General features: G+C 48.1%; 1 protein-coding gene across 4 annotated transcripts in view; it reads left to right on the top strand.

Moving 5' to 3' along the window:
* The window catches only part of NOD1 (nucleotide binding oligomerization domain containing 1), a 49,968-nt gene that overhangs the window by 20,794 nt on the left and 10,549 nt on the right, over positions 1-18,625 (top strand). For 3 of the 4 annotated variants that reach the window (XR_002773097.1, XM_023512439.1, XM_023512438.1), the window contains 8 exons: positions 1,873-2,193; positions 3,583-3,757; positions 6,147-7,971; positions 11,265-11,348; positions 13,452-13,535; positions 14,305-14,388; positions 17,498-17,581; positions 18,455-18,538. Coding sequence is in view for 3 of the 4 variants with exons in the window: in XM_023512439.1 (XP_023368207.1) it covers positions 1,993-2,193; positions 3,583-3,757; positions 6,147-7,971; positions 11,265-11,348; positions 13,452-13,535; positions 14,305-14,388; positions 17,498-17,581; positions 18,455-18,538 (2,621 nt within the window). In the remaining variant the exon portion in view is untranslated. Of the gene's footprint in view, positions 1-1,872; positions 2,194-3,582; positions 3,758-6,146; positions 7,972-11,264; positions 11,761-13,451; positions 13,536-14,304; positions 14,389-17,497; positions 17,582-18,454; positions 18,539-18,625 lie in introns of those variants that run through there. The other variant, XM_023512440.1, reaches the window with a different exon arrangement.

The following is an 18,625-nucleotide window of genomic DNA, read 5'->3' as shown; positions in this document are numbered from 1 at the left end:
TTTTTTTTAGTAGAAAGAGGAGGGGGTCTCACTCTTGCTCAGGCTAGTCTCGAACTTCTGAGCTCAAGGGATCCACCCACCTAGACCTCCAAGAGTGCTAGGATTACAGGTGTGAGCCACAATGCCTGGCCTGGGAACCAATTTTTAAAGCTATGGATCCTGGCCATGTGCAGTGGCTCACACCTGTAGTCCTAGCATTCTGGGAGGCCAAGGTGGGTAGATTGCCTGAGTTCACGGGTTCAAGACTAGCCTGAGCCATAGCCAGATCCCATCTCTAAAAATAACTGGGCGTTGTGGCAGGTACCTGTAGTCACAGCTACTCAGGAGGCTAAGGCAAGAGGATTGCTTGAGCCCAGGAGTTCGAGGTGGCTGTGACACCATGGCACTCTACTGAGGGTGACAAAGTGAGACTCTATCTAAAAAATAAGAATAGAATAAATAAAGCTATGGATCCTAAAGTGGGTCATGAAATTGACAACAATACACAAGGAATTAGCATTTAGTGGAAAATTATACTAACCTATTGTTTTCATCCCTTTAAATTCTTTTTATTGAGGTCTTTTGCTCTTCTCAGGCTTTGAATGATAAATTGTACTCTCACTGGCTGAGTAATTTGGGTTTTAAAAGGGAAGTTATTGGGTGGGGTCTGGCTGAGAGTCTCTGTTAGGCTTGCAGTGTTTGGCAATTTATTAAGTAAACCCTCCCCCCCCAAAAAAGTGTGTCAAAGAGAAGGAGACTCATGTGTGATTTGGTGGGAAAAAATTTGAAAACCTAAATGTTAACAGATGTGGCTTGTGAAACATGAATGGTGTCGACAGTGTTAAAAGATCTGTGACAAATTTTTTTTTTTTTTTTTTTGCTTACCAAAACAATTTTTTTTTAACTATCACTCTGAAATGTGTGAATTTTCCTGCCTAGACAAAGGGGCCAGTTTAGGCCTTTCTACTTCCAAGATCGTGATTAATTTTATACAAGGATGACTGCAGGTGATGTGGCTGAAGGATCTAATGTGGTTTTTTTTATTGTTGTAAGAAAGCAAGTCAGCGCAATTTGGGGATAAGTAAGATGAGCTCAAGTTATTTTTTTAATGTCAAATAAAATAGCTTGGGTGTGTCCCTGTTCCTACTTAGGAAGTTCAACATGGGCACAAGGTTTTTCAGGGTTCCCATGGTGATGTGTCTCTTGGTCATCTAGCACTGGGGGCTCTGTGCCAACTCTCCCCTTTCCCCCCTACACCTCTGCCCTCTTTCATGCCTTTCATGCCCACATGACGACTGCTTCTCCTTCCTTCCCTAGGGTGCTTGTATATAGCAGACTTTGCTGAGGGTTTGAGGATCATGAGTGAGGGAGAGTGATACAGTGCAACCCACAATGGGATACCTCACTGCCCCCGGGGTCCCTGGCTCTGCCTACCACAGGACACTTCAAGCAGCTGTCTCTGTCCTTAGACTACTTTGTGCTCGACCCTCTCTCCAGCCCACCCCACAATTCCTCTGTTCCCAATGCTGGGCCCACTCCCTGTTTGGAGGATGCAGAAACCTCCAATCACAGTTCACCTTATTATATAAAATAATATTCTTTCCCATCTCCACCCCAGTCTAAGATCGAAGCACACTTTGCTTTTTAAAATAATATTGATGATTAAGAAATTTTGCTGAACAGAAAGGATTAGCTATCTCTGGTCACCTGTAACCCAGAAACAGAAGCAATGAAATTATGACTGTTTTTCTTTAATGCATCTCAGATAAAAACAAAAAGTCTTAATCCTGGCTCCCTCCACAACTCTAAGTAGAGAAACCCCGGGATCAATAGGAAGTTGGGGTTTTTTTTCTGTGGTTCTTGCCTTGTTACTGACGTCATTGATCTCTTCAGGGGCTGCACCGAGAAGGGGGGTCCTGGAGGGATGGCCCTGAATCCTGCTTGCCCTTGTGTGGGAAAGACACATACAGCCGAAAATGAATTTGGGAAAAGTAGCCACTTGCCACTTTAACTATGGAAAAGCAGGGTCACAGTGAGATGGAAACAATCCCATCAGATTCTCCCTCCTACATTAAATTGCTGAAAACCCACCGGGAACTTCTTGTCACACACATCCGTAACACTCAGTGTCTGGTGGACAATTTGCTGAAGAATGACTACTTCTCAGCTGAAGATTCGGAGATCGTGTGTGCCTGTCCTACCCAGCCCAACAAGGTGCGCCTGTGATGGGGATTGGCATTGGCAGTGTGCAAACCCGGTAGCTGGAAGAGGCTTCTCCTGTTGACCAGAGTGGAGGGTCTCAGGAGCTTAGTACACTGGGCACAGTTTCTCACTGGGGTCTCCATAGAACATAAATGCCCGAGTTATCAGCTCATTTCACAATCGAGTGTTTCACTTCTGAGTTTGAGTCTAGAGCACCATCTTAAATCTGAGTTCTCATTGCTGTATATTTGCTTGCAAACACCTCATGTTAAAGCCCGCTGTAAATTAGTGGGAAGGAGAAAGAAAATGAGCATCAAACACTGGCAGTGATGTCCAGTCAGCATCTTTAGCGCTGGAGGCTTCTGGCTGCTGGGTGAGACCCAGATGGGCATTGCCTCCAGTTCAGATGTAATGACACCCCAGGGTGGGTGCGCAATAAAGGATTTTCCATGCTCCACATGGAGAGTCTCACCAGCTCTTGGTTTCACTTAAGATTTGTGTCATTGGCTCGGCGCCTGTGGCTCAAGTGGCTAAGGTGCCAGCCACATACATCTAAGGTGGCGGGTTCGAATCCAGCCCGGGCCCGCCAAACAACAATAATGGCTGCAACCAAAAAATAGCCGGGTGTTGTGGCGCGCGCCTGTGGTCCCAGCTACTTGGGAGGCGGAGGCAGGAGACTCGCTTGAGCCCAGGAGTTGGAGGTTGCTGTGAGCAGTGAAGCCATGGCACTCTACCCAGGGGGACAGCTTGAGGCTCTGTCTCAAAAAAAAAAGAAAAAAAAAAGATTTGTGTCATCTTCTGAAAAATCAAATCAGGACCCCAAACTTCTTTATGGTTAGAGGGATAATAGAAGCTATTTGTGACATGACCGTGCTGGGCTCAGAAGAGACCAGAGGAGTTCTTGGGGAAGTTTTGTAGGACACAGTGCACTTCAGTCTCCTCTCTTGATTTGTTTTCATGCATTTTTAATAACAAAAAAAGCCATTTGTAACATAAGATTTATATGAGGTCCCATCCCCCTCTTGCTGTGTGGCACAGGTGCTCCCTCATCAGGCCCAGGGGCCGGTTTCTCCCGCTCCACCCTTCCTCCTAAGTAGCAGGAGTATTAGGTTGAGAGGAATAAGGAGACAGGGAGAGAATTCCATGGCTGGACATGGCTCTACTTGTTCTTTTTAGACTCATGGAAGCCTGGTTTCTTAGAGCCATGTGGTTTTATTTCTTGCTAAGGAGGTCATTTCACATGGCACATCTCCCTCTAGCTGGGTGGATGGTGGGTCAAGTTACTGTCTGTAGTCAGCACTTAGACCCCTGCTCTGAGCCCATCTGGGGGTCTCTGGCTGTCAGGGATCGTGGATCACTCCCCTCATACCAGCTCATACCTCATGTTTGTGCTGCCACTAGGTCCGCAAAATTCTGGACCTGGTGCAGAGCAAGGGCGAGGAAGTGTCCGAATTTTTCCTCTATGTGCTCCAGCAACTCACAGACGCTTATGTGGACCTCAGGCCTTGGCTATCGCAGATCAGCTTCTCCCCTTCCCAGCTTATTCAGAGCAAAATTGTGCTCAACACCGACCCAGGTACGAGTCAGCCCTGCAGGTGCCAGTGCAAGCCCAGCCCTGGCGGCGGGAAAGGCTGTAGCAGTTAGGCCCAGGTGGGCAGGAGGCAGGCTCAGATGCTATTTTGATTTTAGAAATGAAGACCTGGTTTCTGTCACTCAAGTGCAGCTTGGAGATTGTGACTGAGCTGACCACATGTGACTACACATATAAAGCAGACAAACCTGGTCTGGTTTAGAAAACAGCCCACGGAGGTGTGGGGATGACCTCTGTTCTGACCTCTTGCTTCCTCCCTATTCTGACATATGTTGATATTTTAATGTTTGCACTAGTTCAAGGTTGCATTTGCTTTTTTTTTTTTTTTTCTTTAATCTTTCCAGGTTTGATTCTAGGCAAAATATTGTTCTCTCACCCTTGGGGGCCAGTCATTATTTCCAAAACACCATGGGAGAGCCCGTTAGTTAATTGATTAGCTCAACAAGTATTCTTGCTGTACCAATACCAAGGCCCCTGGCTGGACTCAAGGGAGGGAGTTAGTAGTGAGCAGCACAGACAGGGTTCCTGCCCTCAGAGAGCTCAGAGGCTGGTGGATGAGACCTCTGTTCTACAATCTCACAGATGATGATCAGGACAGTGGCAGCTGGAGCACTGGGGCAGGATCTGCTCTAGGACTGGGCATCTTCTTTCCTTGCTTTTGTGTGTTTTACTTAGAGGAGGTGTATGTTTAGGGGAAACAAAGCTAACCAGCAGAGTGTCAGGGCCATGCTCTGACTGCTGCCGCCCCCAAAAGTACCTGCCAGCCACTGACAGCTTCTTAACTCAAATATCTCTTCCTGTTCACTTCACTCCCCTCTCCGATGAGAAAAGGAAAATATTCCCACAATGAATGGCTCTTTCAAAAGACTTCTCTGTTGGCTCCTTTATCCAGTTATTATAGTAGTTTTTGTTTAGAGTTCAATTCACTCTATAAGAAGCCACACACAAAAGACTATATATTATAAGATTCAATTTATATGAAGTGTCCCCAAAAAAGCAAACTAATAGAGCAGATTAGCAGGTGCCTGTGGCCCAGGCTAGGGCAGGGATTAGCTGCAGGTAGACCCCACAAAGCTTTGCAACATTGATGGAAATGTGGTGAGGTTTCCCCAGCTTTGTAAATTTATTAAAAATCATTAACTTGTATATAACACAATAGTACATTTTATGGTACATAAATTATGCTTCAATAAAGCTATAAAAGAAAAATACAATTCACCTTATGAATTTTAAACAATCAGGCTCAGTGACTATGGCTCAAGTGGCTAAGGCGCCAGCCACATACACCTAAGGTGGCAGGTTCGAATCCAGCCTGGGCCTACCAAACAACAATGATGGTTGCAACAACAATAACAAAAAAATAGCCAAGTGTTGTGGCGGGCGCCTGTGGTCCCAGCTACTTGGGAGGCGGAGGCAGGAGACTCACTTGAGCCCAGGAGTTGGAGGTTGCTGTGAGCTGTGATGCCATGGCACTCTACCCAGGGGGACAGCTTGAGGCTCTGTCTCAAAAAAAAAAAAAAATTAAACAGTCAAATTGGATGAAATTGATAAGAAAGGGTTATAAATGAATCTGAAAATGTGCATGGGTGTCTAATTTTTGTTAATTGAATTACAATTAAAATTTGAAAAGCTATTTTAAAGGAATTTATGGGACACTCCATCTGTTTGAGGAAGAGCAGCCTCCGTATTTCATTACCTAGGTTTGCTAAGAGTGGGGTGCTCATGGGAATGTTAGGGTTTCTCATGGCCTTGTGGGCAGTGTAGGGCTCACCCTGTGGCATATGCCAAGTATCAGAGATCCCGAGGTCCTTGGAGCCAGAACTGGTGAACTCTGTTTAGGATGAGGTTGGTTTTCATCCCAGTGTACCCAGCCCTGTGGCATTTGGGATGAGGCCCAGCTCCTCCGTGGTAATCCAGGTTGTATGACGGGGTCATATTTTATCACCCTGTGTTATCATTGTAAGAATACCTGCTGTTCCAAGAGCAGTGTTACAAGCTAAAGAAAGTTTTGGGGAATTTCTTTCTTGACAATGAGCCTTTCTATAGAGACTGGCTCAGGCTGTTTGAATAGGGCCCTGGGGTAGGGTGGGAGCCGCAAGGCCACCTGGCCCTCAGGTGTGAGGGGTTTTAGCTTTTAGTTGCAATTCAATGACAATGTTGTGCAAGAGAGGCCTATCTCAGATCCCATTTGAAATCTGTCACTCTGGTCTTGGCCAAATCTGAGGTCAAGCAGGGGTGGGGTGGGGTCCTCAGATTCTAGAATGCTGGCTCTGAGGCCACAGGGGGCTTGGGCTTTGTCTGCGAGCTGTCCTCTCCTCCCTCTGATGTGGTTTCTGCCTCTGCCTCTCACCCGGGCCCCGGGCCTTCCCTCCAGTGAGCAGGTACACCCAGCAGCTGCGACACCATCTGGGTCGGGACTCCAAGTTCACGTTGTGCTATGGCCAGAAGGAGGAGGTGCTGCTGGAGGAGATGTACATGGACACGGTCATGGAGCTGGTCGATTTCAACAACGAGAGGCTCGGCAGCCTGGACAGCCTGGCCTGCCTCCTGGACCACGCCACAGGCGTCCTCGACGCACAGGGCGAGACGGTGTTCGTGTGCGGCGATGCTGGGGTGGGCAAGTCCATGGTGCTGCAGCGGCTGCAGAACCTCTGGGCCACTAGCCAGCTGGACACTGGGGTCAAATTCTTCTTCCACTTCCGCTGCCGCATGTTCAGCTGCTTCAAGGAAAGTGACACGCTGTGTCTTCAGGACCTGCTGTTCAAGCACTATTGCTACCCGGAGCAGGACCCCGACGAGGTGTTCTCCTTCCTGCTGCGCTTTCCCCATGTGGCCCTCTTCACCTTCGACGGCCTGGACGAGCTGCACTCGGACTTGGACCTGAGCCGCGTGCCGGACAGCTCCTGCCCCTGGGAGCCCGCCCACCCGCTAGTCCTGCTGGCCAACCTGCTCAGCGGGAAGCTGCTCAAGGGGGCCAGCAAGGTGCTCACGGCCCGCACCGGTGTCGAGGTCCCGCGCCAGCTCCTGCGGAAGAAGGTGCTCCTCCGGGGCTTCTCCCCCAGCCACCTGCGCTCCTACGCCAGGAGGATGTTCCCGGAGCGGGCCATGCAGGACCTCCTGATGACCCAGCTGGAGGCCAACCCCAACCTCTGCAGCCTATGTGCCGTGCCCCTCTTCTGCTGGATCATCTTCCAGTGCTTCCGGCACTTCCACACCGCCTTCGAAGGCTCGGCGCAGCTACCCGACTGCACAGTGACCCTCACCGACATCTTCCTGCTGGTCACCGAGGTCCACCTGAATAGGACGCAGCCCAGCAGCCTGCTGCAGCGGAACACGCGCAGCCAGGTGGAGACCTTCCGCGCCGGCCGGGACACCCTGCGCGCTCTGGGCCAGGTGGCCCACTGGGGCATGGAGAAGGGCCTGTTTGTCTTCAGCCAGGAGGAGGCGCAGACTTCCCAACTACGGGAGGAAGACCTGCAGCTGGGCTTCCTGCGGGCCTTGCCTGAGCCGGGTCCCGGGGGGCACCAGCAGTCTTTTGAGTTTTTCCACCTCACCCTCCAGGCCTTCTTCACAGCCTTCTTTCTGGTGGTGGATGACAAAGTGGGCACTCGGCAGCTGCTTCACTTCTTCCAGGAGTGGGCCCCGCCTGGGGAACCGGTGGCCACGTCCTGCTATCCCCCCCTCTTCCCTTTCCAGTGCCTGGGGGGTGGCGGCCTGGCGGGGGGAGACCCTTTTAAGAATAAGGATCACTTTCAGTTCACCAACCTCTTCTTGTGCGGGCTGTTGTCCAAAGCCAAGCAGAAGCTCCTGAGGCACCTGGTGCCTGTGGCGGCCCTGCGGAGAAAGCGCAAGGCCCTGTGGGCACACCTATTTTCCAGGCTGCGGTCCTACCTGAAGAGCCTGCCGCGAGTCCAGACCGAGGTCTTCAACCAAGTGCAGGCCATGCCCACCTTCATCTGGATGCTGCGCTGCATCTACGAGACGCAGAGCCAGAAGGTGGGGCAGCTGGCGGCCAAGGGCATCTGCGCTAACTACCTCAAGCTGACCTACTGCAACGCCTGCTCAGCCGACTGCAGTGCCCTGTCCTTTGTTCTGCACCATATCCGCAGTCAGCTTGCCCTTGACCTGGACAACAACAACCTCAATGACTATGGTGTGCAGCAACTGCAGCCCTGCTTCAGCCGCCTCACCGTCATCAGGTGAGGCCACCCGGCATGGGGTGTGGCAGGGTAGGCCAGAGCAGGGGGGACTAGGATTGGCATTGTGGATCAGGAGCTCCTGGGTCCACCATACCTGGGAACGTCCAAGATCACTGATCTGGAACATCCACACTTTTTCTATCTCGGGTAGCAGAGGGCCAGGAGCAAAGCTTCCAGTCAGGTGGAGCTGAGTCAGCACCAGCTGGGTGCCCTGGCACAAACTGCCTAACCTCTCTGAGCCTTAGCATCTTCATGTTGGAAAAGGAGGTCTGCATAACCCTGACAATTATAACCACTAGTGTTGATTAAGAATGGGTGACGTGCCTTACAGATATCACCTAACTTAATGCTCTTAACAAACCTATAAGGTGGGTACTGTTATTGTGTCCATTTTGGCAAACAAGGAAGGGGAAGCACAGAGAAGTTAATAATTTGCTTCATGACACACAGCTTTGACATGGTGGAGCCAGAATGTATACGGAGCCTACCTGTTAAGATTAAGGCTCAGAGATAGTACTCGAAGACTTTCTAGGATGCAGGGCTTTTATTACTGCAGAGACAGAAGACCTTGTGCTAATTGACTTTAGTTACTTTCCGTGATCAAAGCCAGCAGTGCTGTGTGCTGCCAGAGATCCAGTCAAAATGCTGACTCGTGGTAATTTTCCTGTTGGATGGTTAGGGGAAAGAGGCCAACCTGCTTCCTTCTATTAGCATTTCCTGTATAAAACAAAGCTTGTAAATCTCCACAGGGGTTTAAAGTCTCCATTACTTGGCTCATGCATTTCTGCAGAGCAGTAGGGATTTGAAACTGACTCTCCATGATTGTTATACTAGTGCCAGCGTGTAAATTGCTTGGGGAGGTGAGGTGTGGGGAGCTGAAGGCTGTGCTGGCCTGGGAATTGGAAAGCCTGGAGTCTGTTCTCTGTGCTCTGGGCCAGGGACTCTCCCTCCACAGCCTTAGGCAGTCTCACACCCTGTGTCCATCTTATAAAATGGAAACTGCACTATTCTGCTGTCCTCAGGTGCAGTTTTCCTCCACACCAGTGAAATAAAAAGCAGCTCGCAGGAAAGCAGGAGGACACAGGCAACTGTAGGGAAGCATTTTCAGCTCCTTGAGGATATCATTAAGATTATTTTCATCTGAGAATTGGCAAAAACTCAAAATCTTGGTGGCGTAAATAAATTACAATCTTAATTCTTTTATGCAAAAGTCTAGAGGTGGGCAGTTCAGGACTGGTATGGTATCTCGATGGCCATCCGGATTCTAGGCTTTCTGCTTTGTGGCTCTGCTGCCTTTACCATCTGCCTTCATCTCGAAGCCCAAGGTGGCTCTCAAGCTCCAACCATCTAGTTGACATTCTAGCCACCAGGAAGAAGGAAGGGCAAAGAAAGGCACACCCATTTTTTAAAGAAAACTTCTCAGCTATTGGTAATGACACTGCTGCTTAGAGTTCATTGGCAGAACTTAATCATCTGTGCCTACCTAATAAATGGGGATTCTATTGCTGAGAAGGCATAGCTATTGGGAGTAACTAAGTGCCTCTGCCATCCATGGGTGGCCATGCACTGCAAATACACACCTGCCTCAGTAGGAGGCTGGGGTCCAGAGTGTCTGACCTGACTTTTTTTTTATTAAGTCAAATACACATAGATCATGAATACATTCATGCATATGTGGGGTACAATGTGCTGATTTTTTTAAATACAATCTAACGTGGTTACATTAAACCAATCAACATAGCTTTTATCTCATTTACTTGATTATTATGCCAAAACATCTACGTTCTGCATTTTACAGATTTGTCTTGTACCCTTGTCATTTGTGACTCGATTGTTTTGATGTGGCCTAAAAACCATGCTTTTATCTGTTAAGCCTTTTTCTTATTACAGAAGTCAGTAGGTGGACCAAATTTGGCCCATGGGTTATATTTTTTGTATTGTATCTAATAAAGTTTTATTGGAGCACAGGCATGCCCATTTATTGGCTGCTTCACCCTATAGAGTGAAGTAGCTCTGCTGGAAGCCACATAGCCTGCAGAGCCTAAAACATTTGCTATCTGCCACTTCACAGATGAGCCTTGGTTATCACCCCATCCCTGTGCTGTAGTCCACCCTCCAAGCTCACTGAATGATGGAGAAGAGGATTAGGAAGATCAGGGTAGTGGCTTGCAGAGATTCTTTGCTGGTAAAAATACGATTTTGCAATTTTGGGCACATTAAAATTCCCTGCTAGTATAGGGATTTCCCAGAGAAATCCCAGTGTGTGGTTGGCCTTTGTCCAGGAGAAATCCATACTCCCGAAGACCGTCTTTTCCTGTCCCTGGGCTTCTGTGGTGGGAATTGCAGAGGAGTTGGAGAGTGGCCTTGGCAAGCTCTGCCTCTTCTGGTCAGGCTCTAACTGTTTCTTCTTTCTTTCTTTCTTTCTTTCTTTCTCTCTTTCTTTCTTTCTTTCTTTCTTTTTTTTTTTTGAGACAGAGTCTCACTTTGTTGCCCTCAGTTGAGTGTTATGATGTCATAGCTCACAACAACCTCAAATTCTTGGGCTGAAGCAATTCTCTTGCCTCAGCTTCCTGAGTAGCTGGGACTACAGGCACCCGCCACAATGCCTGGCTATATTTTTAGATATAGGGTCTCAATCTGACTCAGGCTGGTCTCAAACCTGTGACCAGAGTGCTGGGATTACAGGTGTGAGCCACCACGTCTGGCCCAGACCTCTGGCTGTTTCTCCATGACATTTCCCACCCCCGACAGTAGGACACCCCCCTTTTCCTGTGCTGAGCCAGGTTTAGCTCATGGCTTTCTAGATAGGGGAGGCTGTTGGCATTTTGGATGAGAGTTCTGGTAGGATCCGTTCTACATGTTGCAGGACACCTAACATACTTGGGCCCACCTACAAGATGACAGGCATCTTCCCCCCACAATAACCACTAAAGGCAGTTCCTCCTATTTCCAAACCCTGTACCCTTCTGTGAAGCAAGAGCCATGTAGGGCTGACACAAGGACATACCCCCACACACCCACGGTATCAGAGGTGGCTGCCCTCTCATGTCCCTTGTACCCTGTGTAGTATGGCAGTCTTGCTGATGGGCTTGTTGGGTGGGTTTGGCAGCCCTTCAATGTCCAGGCCTTTTGCAGGGCCCATTGGGCTGACCACTACAGCCATCCTCACAGGAGGCGTCTGTACCTGGGAAAACTCCAGAGCCTGTAGTCTTCTGGATCCTTGTGGATCAATCAATGCTCCTTCATATGAGCACCTGCCCTAATTCACAATTATCTTTGCCATTTTGTTTCAGACTCAGCGTAAATCAGATCACTGACAGTGGGGTGAAGGTGCTATACGAGGAGCTGACCAAATACAGAATTGTGACATATTTGGGGTATGTCTTTCTCAGGATTTCTGGGCTGAGTCCCTGGTCAGAATACAGAGCAGCGGGGAATCACCAGTCACGTGGGCTATGGGGGGGACTGAGCGGGCACAAGGCTGAAAGCACACTGCACTGGGAGCTGGGGTCCTGGGCTCTGCCCTTGACTCTGGCCAGTCACGAAGTCTTGCTGAGCCTTGGCCTCCCCTCTGGTCAAATTGGGACCCTAATAGAGGCCAGCGGTGTTATAACTGGTTGTCGGGGTCTGCAGAGAGAGAATACAGGGGGTGCATTTAATGAAAGTTAGTCTTTGCTGTCACGGGTCCATAATCTCTTATCTAGCACCCTCAAGGCGAGGCGCAAATCAGGATTCATAGTATATGCTATATAGTGGGGTCTAGGGCAATACATTTTCAGAGATTTTAATATTTCTACCTCAAATGTATGAATATTCAAACAAGTGGGGCGAGTAAAGACCATACACAGCTCCACAATTGTTGCTGAAAGAGTCATGAAAAACTTTGGCTTTTCAGAGCTTTGGGACTTTGGGGTTTGAGATGAGGGATTTGGGTGCTCCCCAGCCCAGTGGCCACTGCTGCCCTGTGAGCTGTGGCAGATGTTCAGCTGCTTTGGGCCCCAGCTGCCTCTGCAGCAAAATAAGAACACAGAAGCAAATAGTCCCAGGCTGCCCTCAGGTTTGCAGGAGTGTGTGACTGAGGAGGCCCGAAACTCAGTGGAGTTTCTTCTTTCCACCTCTCTCTGCCTGGTTGTCCAGGTGGCATTGAGTGACAAGGTGGCAGAAAGGTAGACGTTGAGAAGACTTTCAGAGAGAAACTTGCCCCCGGAGGTGCTGAATGTAATCACAATTGAATAAATACCCATCACCTGCTGGTTCTGTGCCAGGGCTTGCATTATGTCATGTAATCCTCAAAATAGCCTTGCAAGGGCTCTACAGGATCTGACAATTAAGTTCAAGAACTCGCCACCCTGTGCTTATGTTGGCAGCACTGTACAAACAACTCGGAAGGTTTCATAGCCTGTATCAGGGTCACGCTGCTATATCCGTGTCGACGTGGGGCAGTTTCTTGCTGAGTGGCGTTCGTTATTATTATTGTATGTTTTTGTGTGCCGTCATGAGCATGTTGGAGCCTGAATTAGAGGAATGAACAAAGATTAAATTTCTTGTTAAACTTGGCAAGAGTGGAAGTGAAATCAGGGGCATGTTAACCCAACTTTATGGGGATAAGGCCATGAAGAAACGGGAGTGCACCAATTGATTAAACTGAGAGGTGAGAGAGTGTCACTGATGAAGAGAGTTCAGGGTGGTCAGTAATAAGCAGAATTGATGAAAACACAGCAAAAATTCATTGAATTGTGTGTCAAAATTATCAGCTGACTGCGAGAAGCATAGCAGACCAAGTAAACATCAGTAGAGAAACAAAAATCTTAAATGAAGTGTTGGCATGAGAAAGGTGTGGCTCTTGTATCACAACGCTGCACCAGCTCCCGTGACATGTCTGAGACGGTGTTTTATCCAGTAAACAAATAACTGCAATTAGGACAAACTCCCTAACATGATCTGGCCCCCAACGACTTTTTCTTTTTATGCAAAGATAAAGGAAATATTGAAAGGAAGACATTCAGGACATCAAAGGTAATACAATGACGGTTCTGATGGCCCTTCAAGTACAAGAGTTCCAAAATTGCTTTGAAGGGCAGACTAGGCACTGGCATGAGTGTACAGTTTCCCAAGGGGAGGACTTCAAAGGTGACCATAGTGATACTCAGCAATGAGATGGGTAGCACTTTTTCTAGGATGAGTTCATGAACTTAATTGTCTGACTTCCTATCATGATGACCCCTATATTAGAAATGGATTAACCAACACACAGAGGTGTTAAATAACTTGTCCCAGGCCATAAAGATGGGGAAAGTGGTAAAGCTGGTCTTGAACCCAGCCTGTGAGACCCCAGAGTCCCAAACTCTGGTCTCCATGGATTCTCCCTGTAACCCCAACTTTGGGAATTAGTAGAGAGTATATACTCACATAAAAATACTCAAGGTTATTAAAATGACATGGAGTGTTGGAAAGTCTTGTGACTGTGCTTTCTCTCAAAGTTTATACAACAACCAGATCACTGATGTCGGAGCCAGGTACGTCTCCAAAATCCTGGATGAATGTAAAGGCCTCATGTACCTGAAGTAAGTGGGGTAGGTGTGCGGGTCCCTTAGTAGCTTCTCTTGGTCACCCCCTTCCTTTGTTCAAAGAATCAATGTCACTATAAAGAGCTTCCACCCTAAAGGCTTCTCCTTGCCCCAGGGCCACATTGGTCAAATTAAGGAGACCAACATGTGAAATATAAGCTGCCATATGGAAGAATTGTGGTCCATGGTTGAGGCTTGAATTCTGGAGTGGCCACTTGTCTTTGGTGGGGGAAAGCTTGGCATTATGATTTCATTAACTCCTGGCAGGAATAAAGGCCTATCACCCTTTCTGGAGTACTAGAGATAAAGCTTTTCCCCCCTAAGGGAATTTCCCATCTAGTTACAAGCGAGAGCTTGATTCCTCGCCTTATCCTAGAAATGCCCTGCCAAGGGTGGCAGAGTGCCAAGCTTGGAGCCTCTGGTCCTGCCTGGCAATGGGAACACAAACCCTGTCCATTGGCAATAAAGTGGGAACTCCCAGGACTGCTGATAGAAGCGAGTGACACCCGCGGGACCACTCAGAGAAGCCCTGGAGCCCTGGGTCTCTGAGTTTCGGCAGAAATGTGGGCCATGTCCTGGGGAGGAACCCTGGCCAGCTGTCTGCAGGGTTTCAGATTCTTCCCAGACAGCGCGTGGCTCCTGTGGGTCCCAGGAGAAAGACCCCACTTCTCAAGAGGGGGCCAAGAAGGCCCTGTGGTGGGAAAGGGTGGCCCATCTTGCAGTCCCTGCGCAGTGGGTGGCTGACTACACATGACTCTCTTTGCAGACTGGGAAAAAACAAAATAACGAGTGAAGGAGGGAAGTGTCTCGCCCTGGCTGTGAAGAACAGCAAATCAATCTTTGATATAGGGTGAGTAGAGGAGGATGCGCATGTGTGGGCATGATACAGCTTGCCTTGTGTGCGTGGGGCCGGCTGGGCTTTTGTACATCAGCATAGCAGAAAGGCGGCTACTGGGTCTGAGGGGGAGAGACAGCAGAGCGCAGTCACCGCTGACGCCCCAGGGGCTTCTGCACGGGAAATGTGGGAAGTCCCTGGATTGACTACAACTTCAAATTGTACAGACATCTAGGTCATGCAAAACTCAGTATTTTCACCACCAGCAAATGAAGGGAGCCCTGTCCTAACCCTACAAAGTTTCTGTGTTCTTCACTTTAAAAATATGATACATCCTCCAGATGCCTTGCTTTTCCTTCAATTTCTTAGCTATGGCAAATAGTTTACTATTTTAACCATTTTTAACTGTATAGTTCAGTGGTATCCAGTATATTCATATCATTATGCAACCATCACCATCATCTATCCCCAAAACTATTTGGGCAGGGGGCGGGAGGGCGGGACAGAGTCTCACTCTGTTGCCTGGGCTAGAGTGCAGTGGTACAGTCTAGCTCACAGCAACCTCCTGCCCCAGCCTCCTGAGTAGCTGAGACTATGGATGCGAACCACCACGCCCAGCTGGTTTTTCTGTTTTCAGTAGAGATGGGCTCTTACTCTTGCTCAGGCTGGTCTCAAACTCCAGTCCTCCAGGGATCCTTCCACCTCAGCCTCTCCAGAACCTTTCTTCTTGCAAAACTGAAACTCTTTATCCATTAGACAATAACATCCCTGCCCCTCTTTCCAGGCCCTGGCAACTGCTCTTCTAATTTTTGTCTCTATTTTTGGCTCTTGACTATTCTAACTATCTTATGTAAGTGGAATCATTTGGTATCTGTCTTTTTGTGACTGGCTTATTTCACTTAGGAGAATGGCCTCAAGGTTCACGTATGTTGTTGCAGGTGATAGGATTTCTCACCTTTTTGAGGCTGAATAATATTCCCTTGAATATGTAACCCATTGTGTGTGTCTGTTCATCCACTGATGGACACCAGGTTGCTTCCATGTTTTAGCTATGCACATGTGTATAAAAATAGATCTTTGAAGCCCTGCTTTCAATTCTTATGGAAGTAAGCCTAAAAGTGAAACAGCTAGATTATATGGTAATTCTATTTTTTTTTTTTTTTGAGACAGAGTCTCACTATTTTGCCCTGGGTAGAGTGCCCTGGCGTCACAGCTCATAGCAACCTTAAACTCTTGGGCTTAAGCGATTCTCTTGCCTCAGCCTCCCAAGTAGCTGGGACTACAGGCGCCCGCCACAATGAGCTGGCTATTTTTTGGTTCAAGTTATCATTATTATTTGGCAGACCCAGGCTGGATTTGAACCCGCCATTTCTGGTGTATGTGGCTGGAGCCCTAGCCGCTGAGCTATAGGTGCTGAGCCTCTAATTTTAATTTTTTGAGGAGTCATCATACTGTTTTCCACAGCAGTGGCTCCATTTTATATTCCCACCAATCATGCATAAGGGTTTCAGTTTCTCCACATCCTCAGGGACACTTGTTATTTTCCGTTTTGCCATCCTGATGTGTGTGAGGTGGGTTTAGATTCTCAAGGCTTTTCTTCTTCTTCTTTTTTGTTTTTTGAAGACAGAGTCTCAGTTTGTCACCTTCAGTAGAGTGCCATGCCGTCACAGCTCACAGCAACCTCAATCTCTTGCCTCAGCCTCCCAAATAGCTAGGACCAGCTATTTTTCGAGACGAGGTCTTGCTCTGGCTTGGGCTGGTCTCGAACCTGTGAGCTCAGGCAATCTACCCACCTTGGCCTCCCAGAGTGCTAGGGTTACAAGCATGAGGCACCTCACCCAGCCTAGATTCTCAAGTCTTTTTAAAGCTTTTTATATCACTAGAATTTTTTATTAGATCATAAAATGAACACAAGTAATTTTGTTTAGAAACCGTGGGAAAAATGAAAAATAATAAAAATCATCTCAGAAAATAATTATTGTTAACATCTGATGTTTATTAAGCTCTACTACTTTCTCTCTCTTCCTTTCTCCCTTTCTCTATTATTATTATTTTTAATATAGTAGAGGTCTATGTATGTGTAGACTTGGATCCTTCCTTTTTCACTTAGTCTCATGAGTAGCTTTCCATTTTATTAATAATTGAATGCCATTCAGTTGAATGGTACACTGACACGTACACAGCAAAATGCTGGAACTCTTATTCTGGCTTTAGTGAGCCATACCCTGAAGGATAGAGGCAGGCAGCTTGCTTCCTGTGAGTGTGCTGCTGAGGCAGCTCCGAGGCTGTCCAGAGGGTCAGGCAGACTGGCTGTGCTCCCTGTAGACTATATCCTTTCATCCTGGTAGGAATAGCTGACACTTTTTGTAGGCCAGGCACTGTTCTAAGAGCTTTGCATCTATTAACTCAGGGACTCCTCAGAGCAGTTCTGTGAGGGGATGCTCTTCTTAGTCTCATTTTATAGGTGAGGTGACTAAGGTTCAAGAGATTATGTAATTTGCTCAAGTTTGCCCAGGTAATAGCGCATCATCTTTCCATGCAGATTGTTTCAGCCAGACATTCCTAGATGCAACTCTCCACCAAGACAGCAGCAGTCTGCAGAGCTTGGTTGGGTAAGGTCCCATTTCCATGAAAGGAGCATTGCTGATACAGTTTCTTTGTGTCATGGAAGACGGTGTCTTTGGGAATGTCTCTGCCCCTACTCAGAGTTGAACAGATGTTGGGGAGCCCAGCACCTGCACACGGCCCTCCCTTCGGGATGCGGCAGACCTCTATGTTCTGCTGGAGATACTCAGGTAGTTTCTTTCTGAGATCGTTACCAGCTCAGGCTCACAGACTCGCAGCTCTCTGAAAGCTCAAAGCCAGACTTGGTCTCTAATAGTGCAAATTGCAGTGCCTTCTGTTTATAAGGCTTCTACTGCTCCTTCTTCTGACTTTGCCCTTTGAATTTGATATTCAGAGCAACCAGGTAGGGGGCCAGTGTGAGGAAATAGAATCTAGGCCACAGCTCCAGGGACTGAGCAGAAAATCTGCCTGTTGAGTATGAATCTAGTTGTGGCCACTGGCAGATATGAGCTGGCTGTTTTAGGGGAGCTATTTTTTACTGTCCTGCCTCTGCTCTCAGGATGTGGGGCAATCAAATCGGGGATGAAGGAGCAAAAGCCTTCGCAGAGGCCCTGAGGAACCACCCCAGCCTGACCAACCTGAGGTAAGTGCTGCCTTCTGAGGCCTGCTCCCCCCAGAGCTGCCTGGTTACTCAAAGCTCTTGTAGGTATGATAGAGAGGAGCTGAGGGGGCAGGATGATTGGCTTTCCTAAAGGGGAAGGATTTATGTGTGTATTTTTCTTTCTTTAAAAAAAAAAAATTTTTTTTTGGTGCGCAAGCCTACAGTAAAGTACATTATTCTTAAGTGTTTAGCTCAATCACTTCTGCACACACTACTATAACCACTGTACACACTACTGTTTGCACTCAACACCACCCAAGTTGAGACATAGGACAATTCTAGCCCCTCTGCCATCTTTGCACACCACTGGAAGGCTGGGGAAGCAATTCCTAAATCCAGATAAAGCTTAATGGGATACTGGGCAGCAGGTTCCTGCTGCTTCCTCATTCTCAGGACAGTGTTGGAACAGAGGGGACCCTTCCTCTCTGTAAACAGAGCTGCTCCTTTCCAGCCCTTCTTAGGCCTCTGCCCAAATCCCAGGTCCTCGGTATCTCCAAGGCTCTGCCACTGGCCTTCCTGCCACTGAGAGAGAATCCAAGATGGTGGACTCTCAGCCTCCTCAGCCTCCAGCTTGAACATAAAACCAGAGGTGCTGAGCCCAGTCTACCGTTCTGCAAGCAGGCCTCGCTGACGTCCCGTTTCCTATCCTGCCTGTCTTATAGCAGTCACGCACCTGTCCTCATGTTCTAGGCGTCACCTCTGGAGCCACAATGCCTGGGCAACTGCCAACATGCCCAAGCACTTTAGTCTCCTGCCTCAAGTCAGCCCAGGCAGGTGCCATCTCCAGGCAGAGTTGAAGCCAAGATCGAATGTAAATGTGTCTCTGATTACTCACCCAAATGTTTTCCTTCCTAGTCTTGCATTCAATGGCATCTCCACAGAAGGAGGAAAGAGCCTCGCAAGGGCACTACAGCAGAACACGTGTCTGAGAATATTCTGGTAATAGCCAGAGTGATTTTGAAAGTTTGGGTCTCGGGAGTTATTCTAAGGGCTGTGCATAGCCTGGAATCCTAACTGAAAAGGGAC

The sequence above is a fragment of the Otolemur garnettii genome, unplaced genomic scaffold (assembly GCF_000181295.1).
Source record: "Otolemur garnettii isolate 467f Iridium unplaced genomic scaffold, OtoGar3 scaffold00028, whole genome shotgun sequence".
In the NCBI taxonomy this organism is placed as follows: domain Eukaryota; kingdom Metazoa; phylum Chordata; class Mammalia; order Primates; family Galagidae; genus Otolemur; species Otolemur garnettii.
Note: the sequence above shows the minus strand (reverse complement) of the source record. Positions and strands in the feature narration are given on the sequence as shown.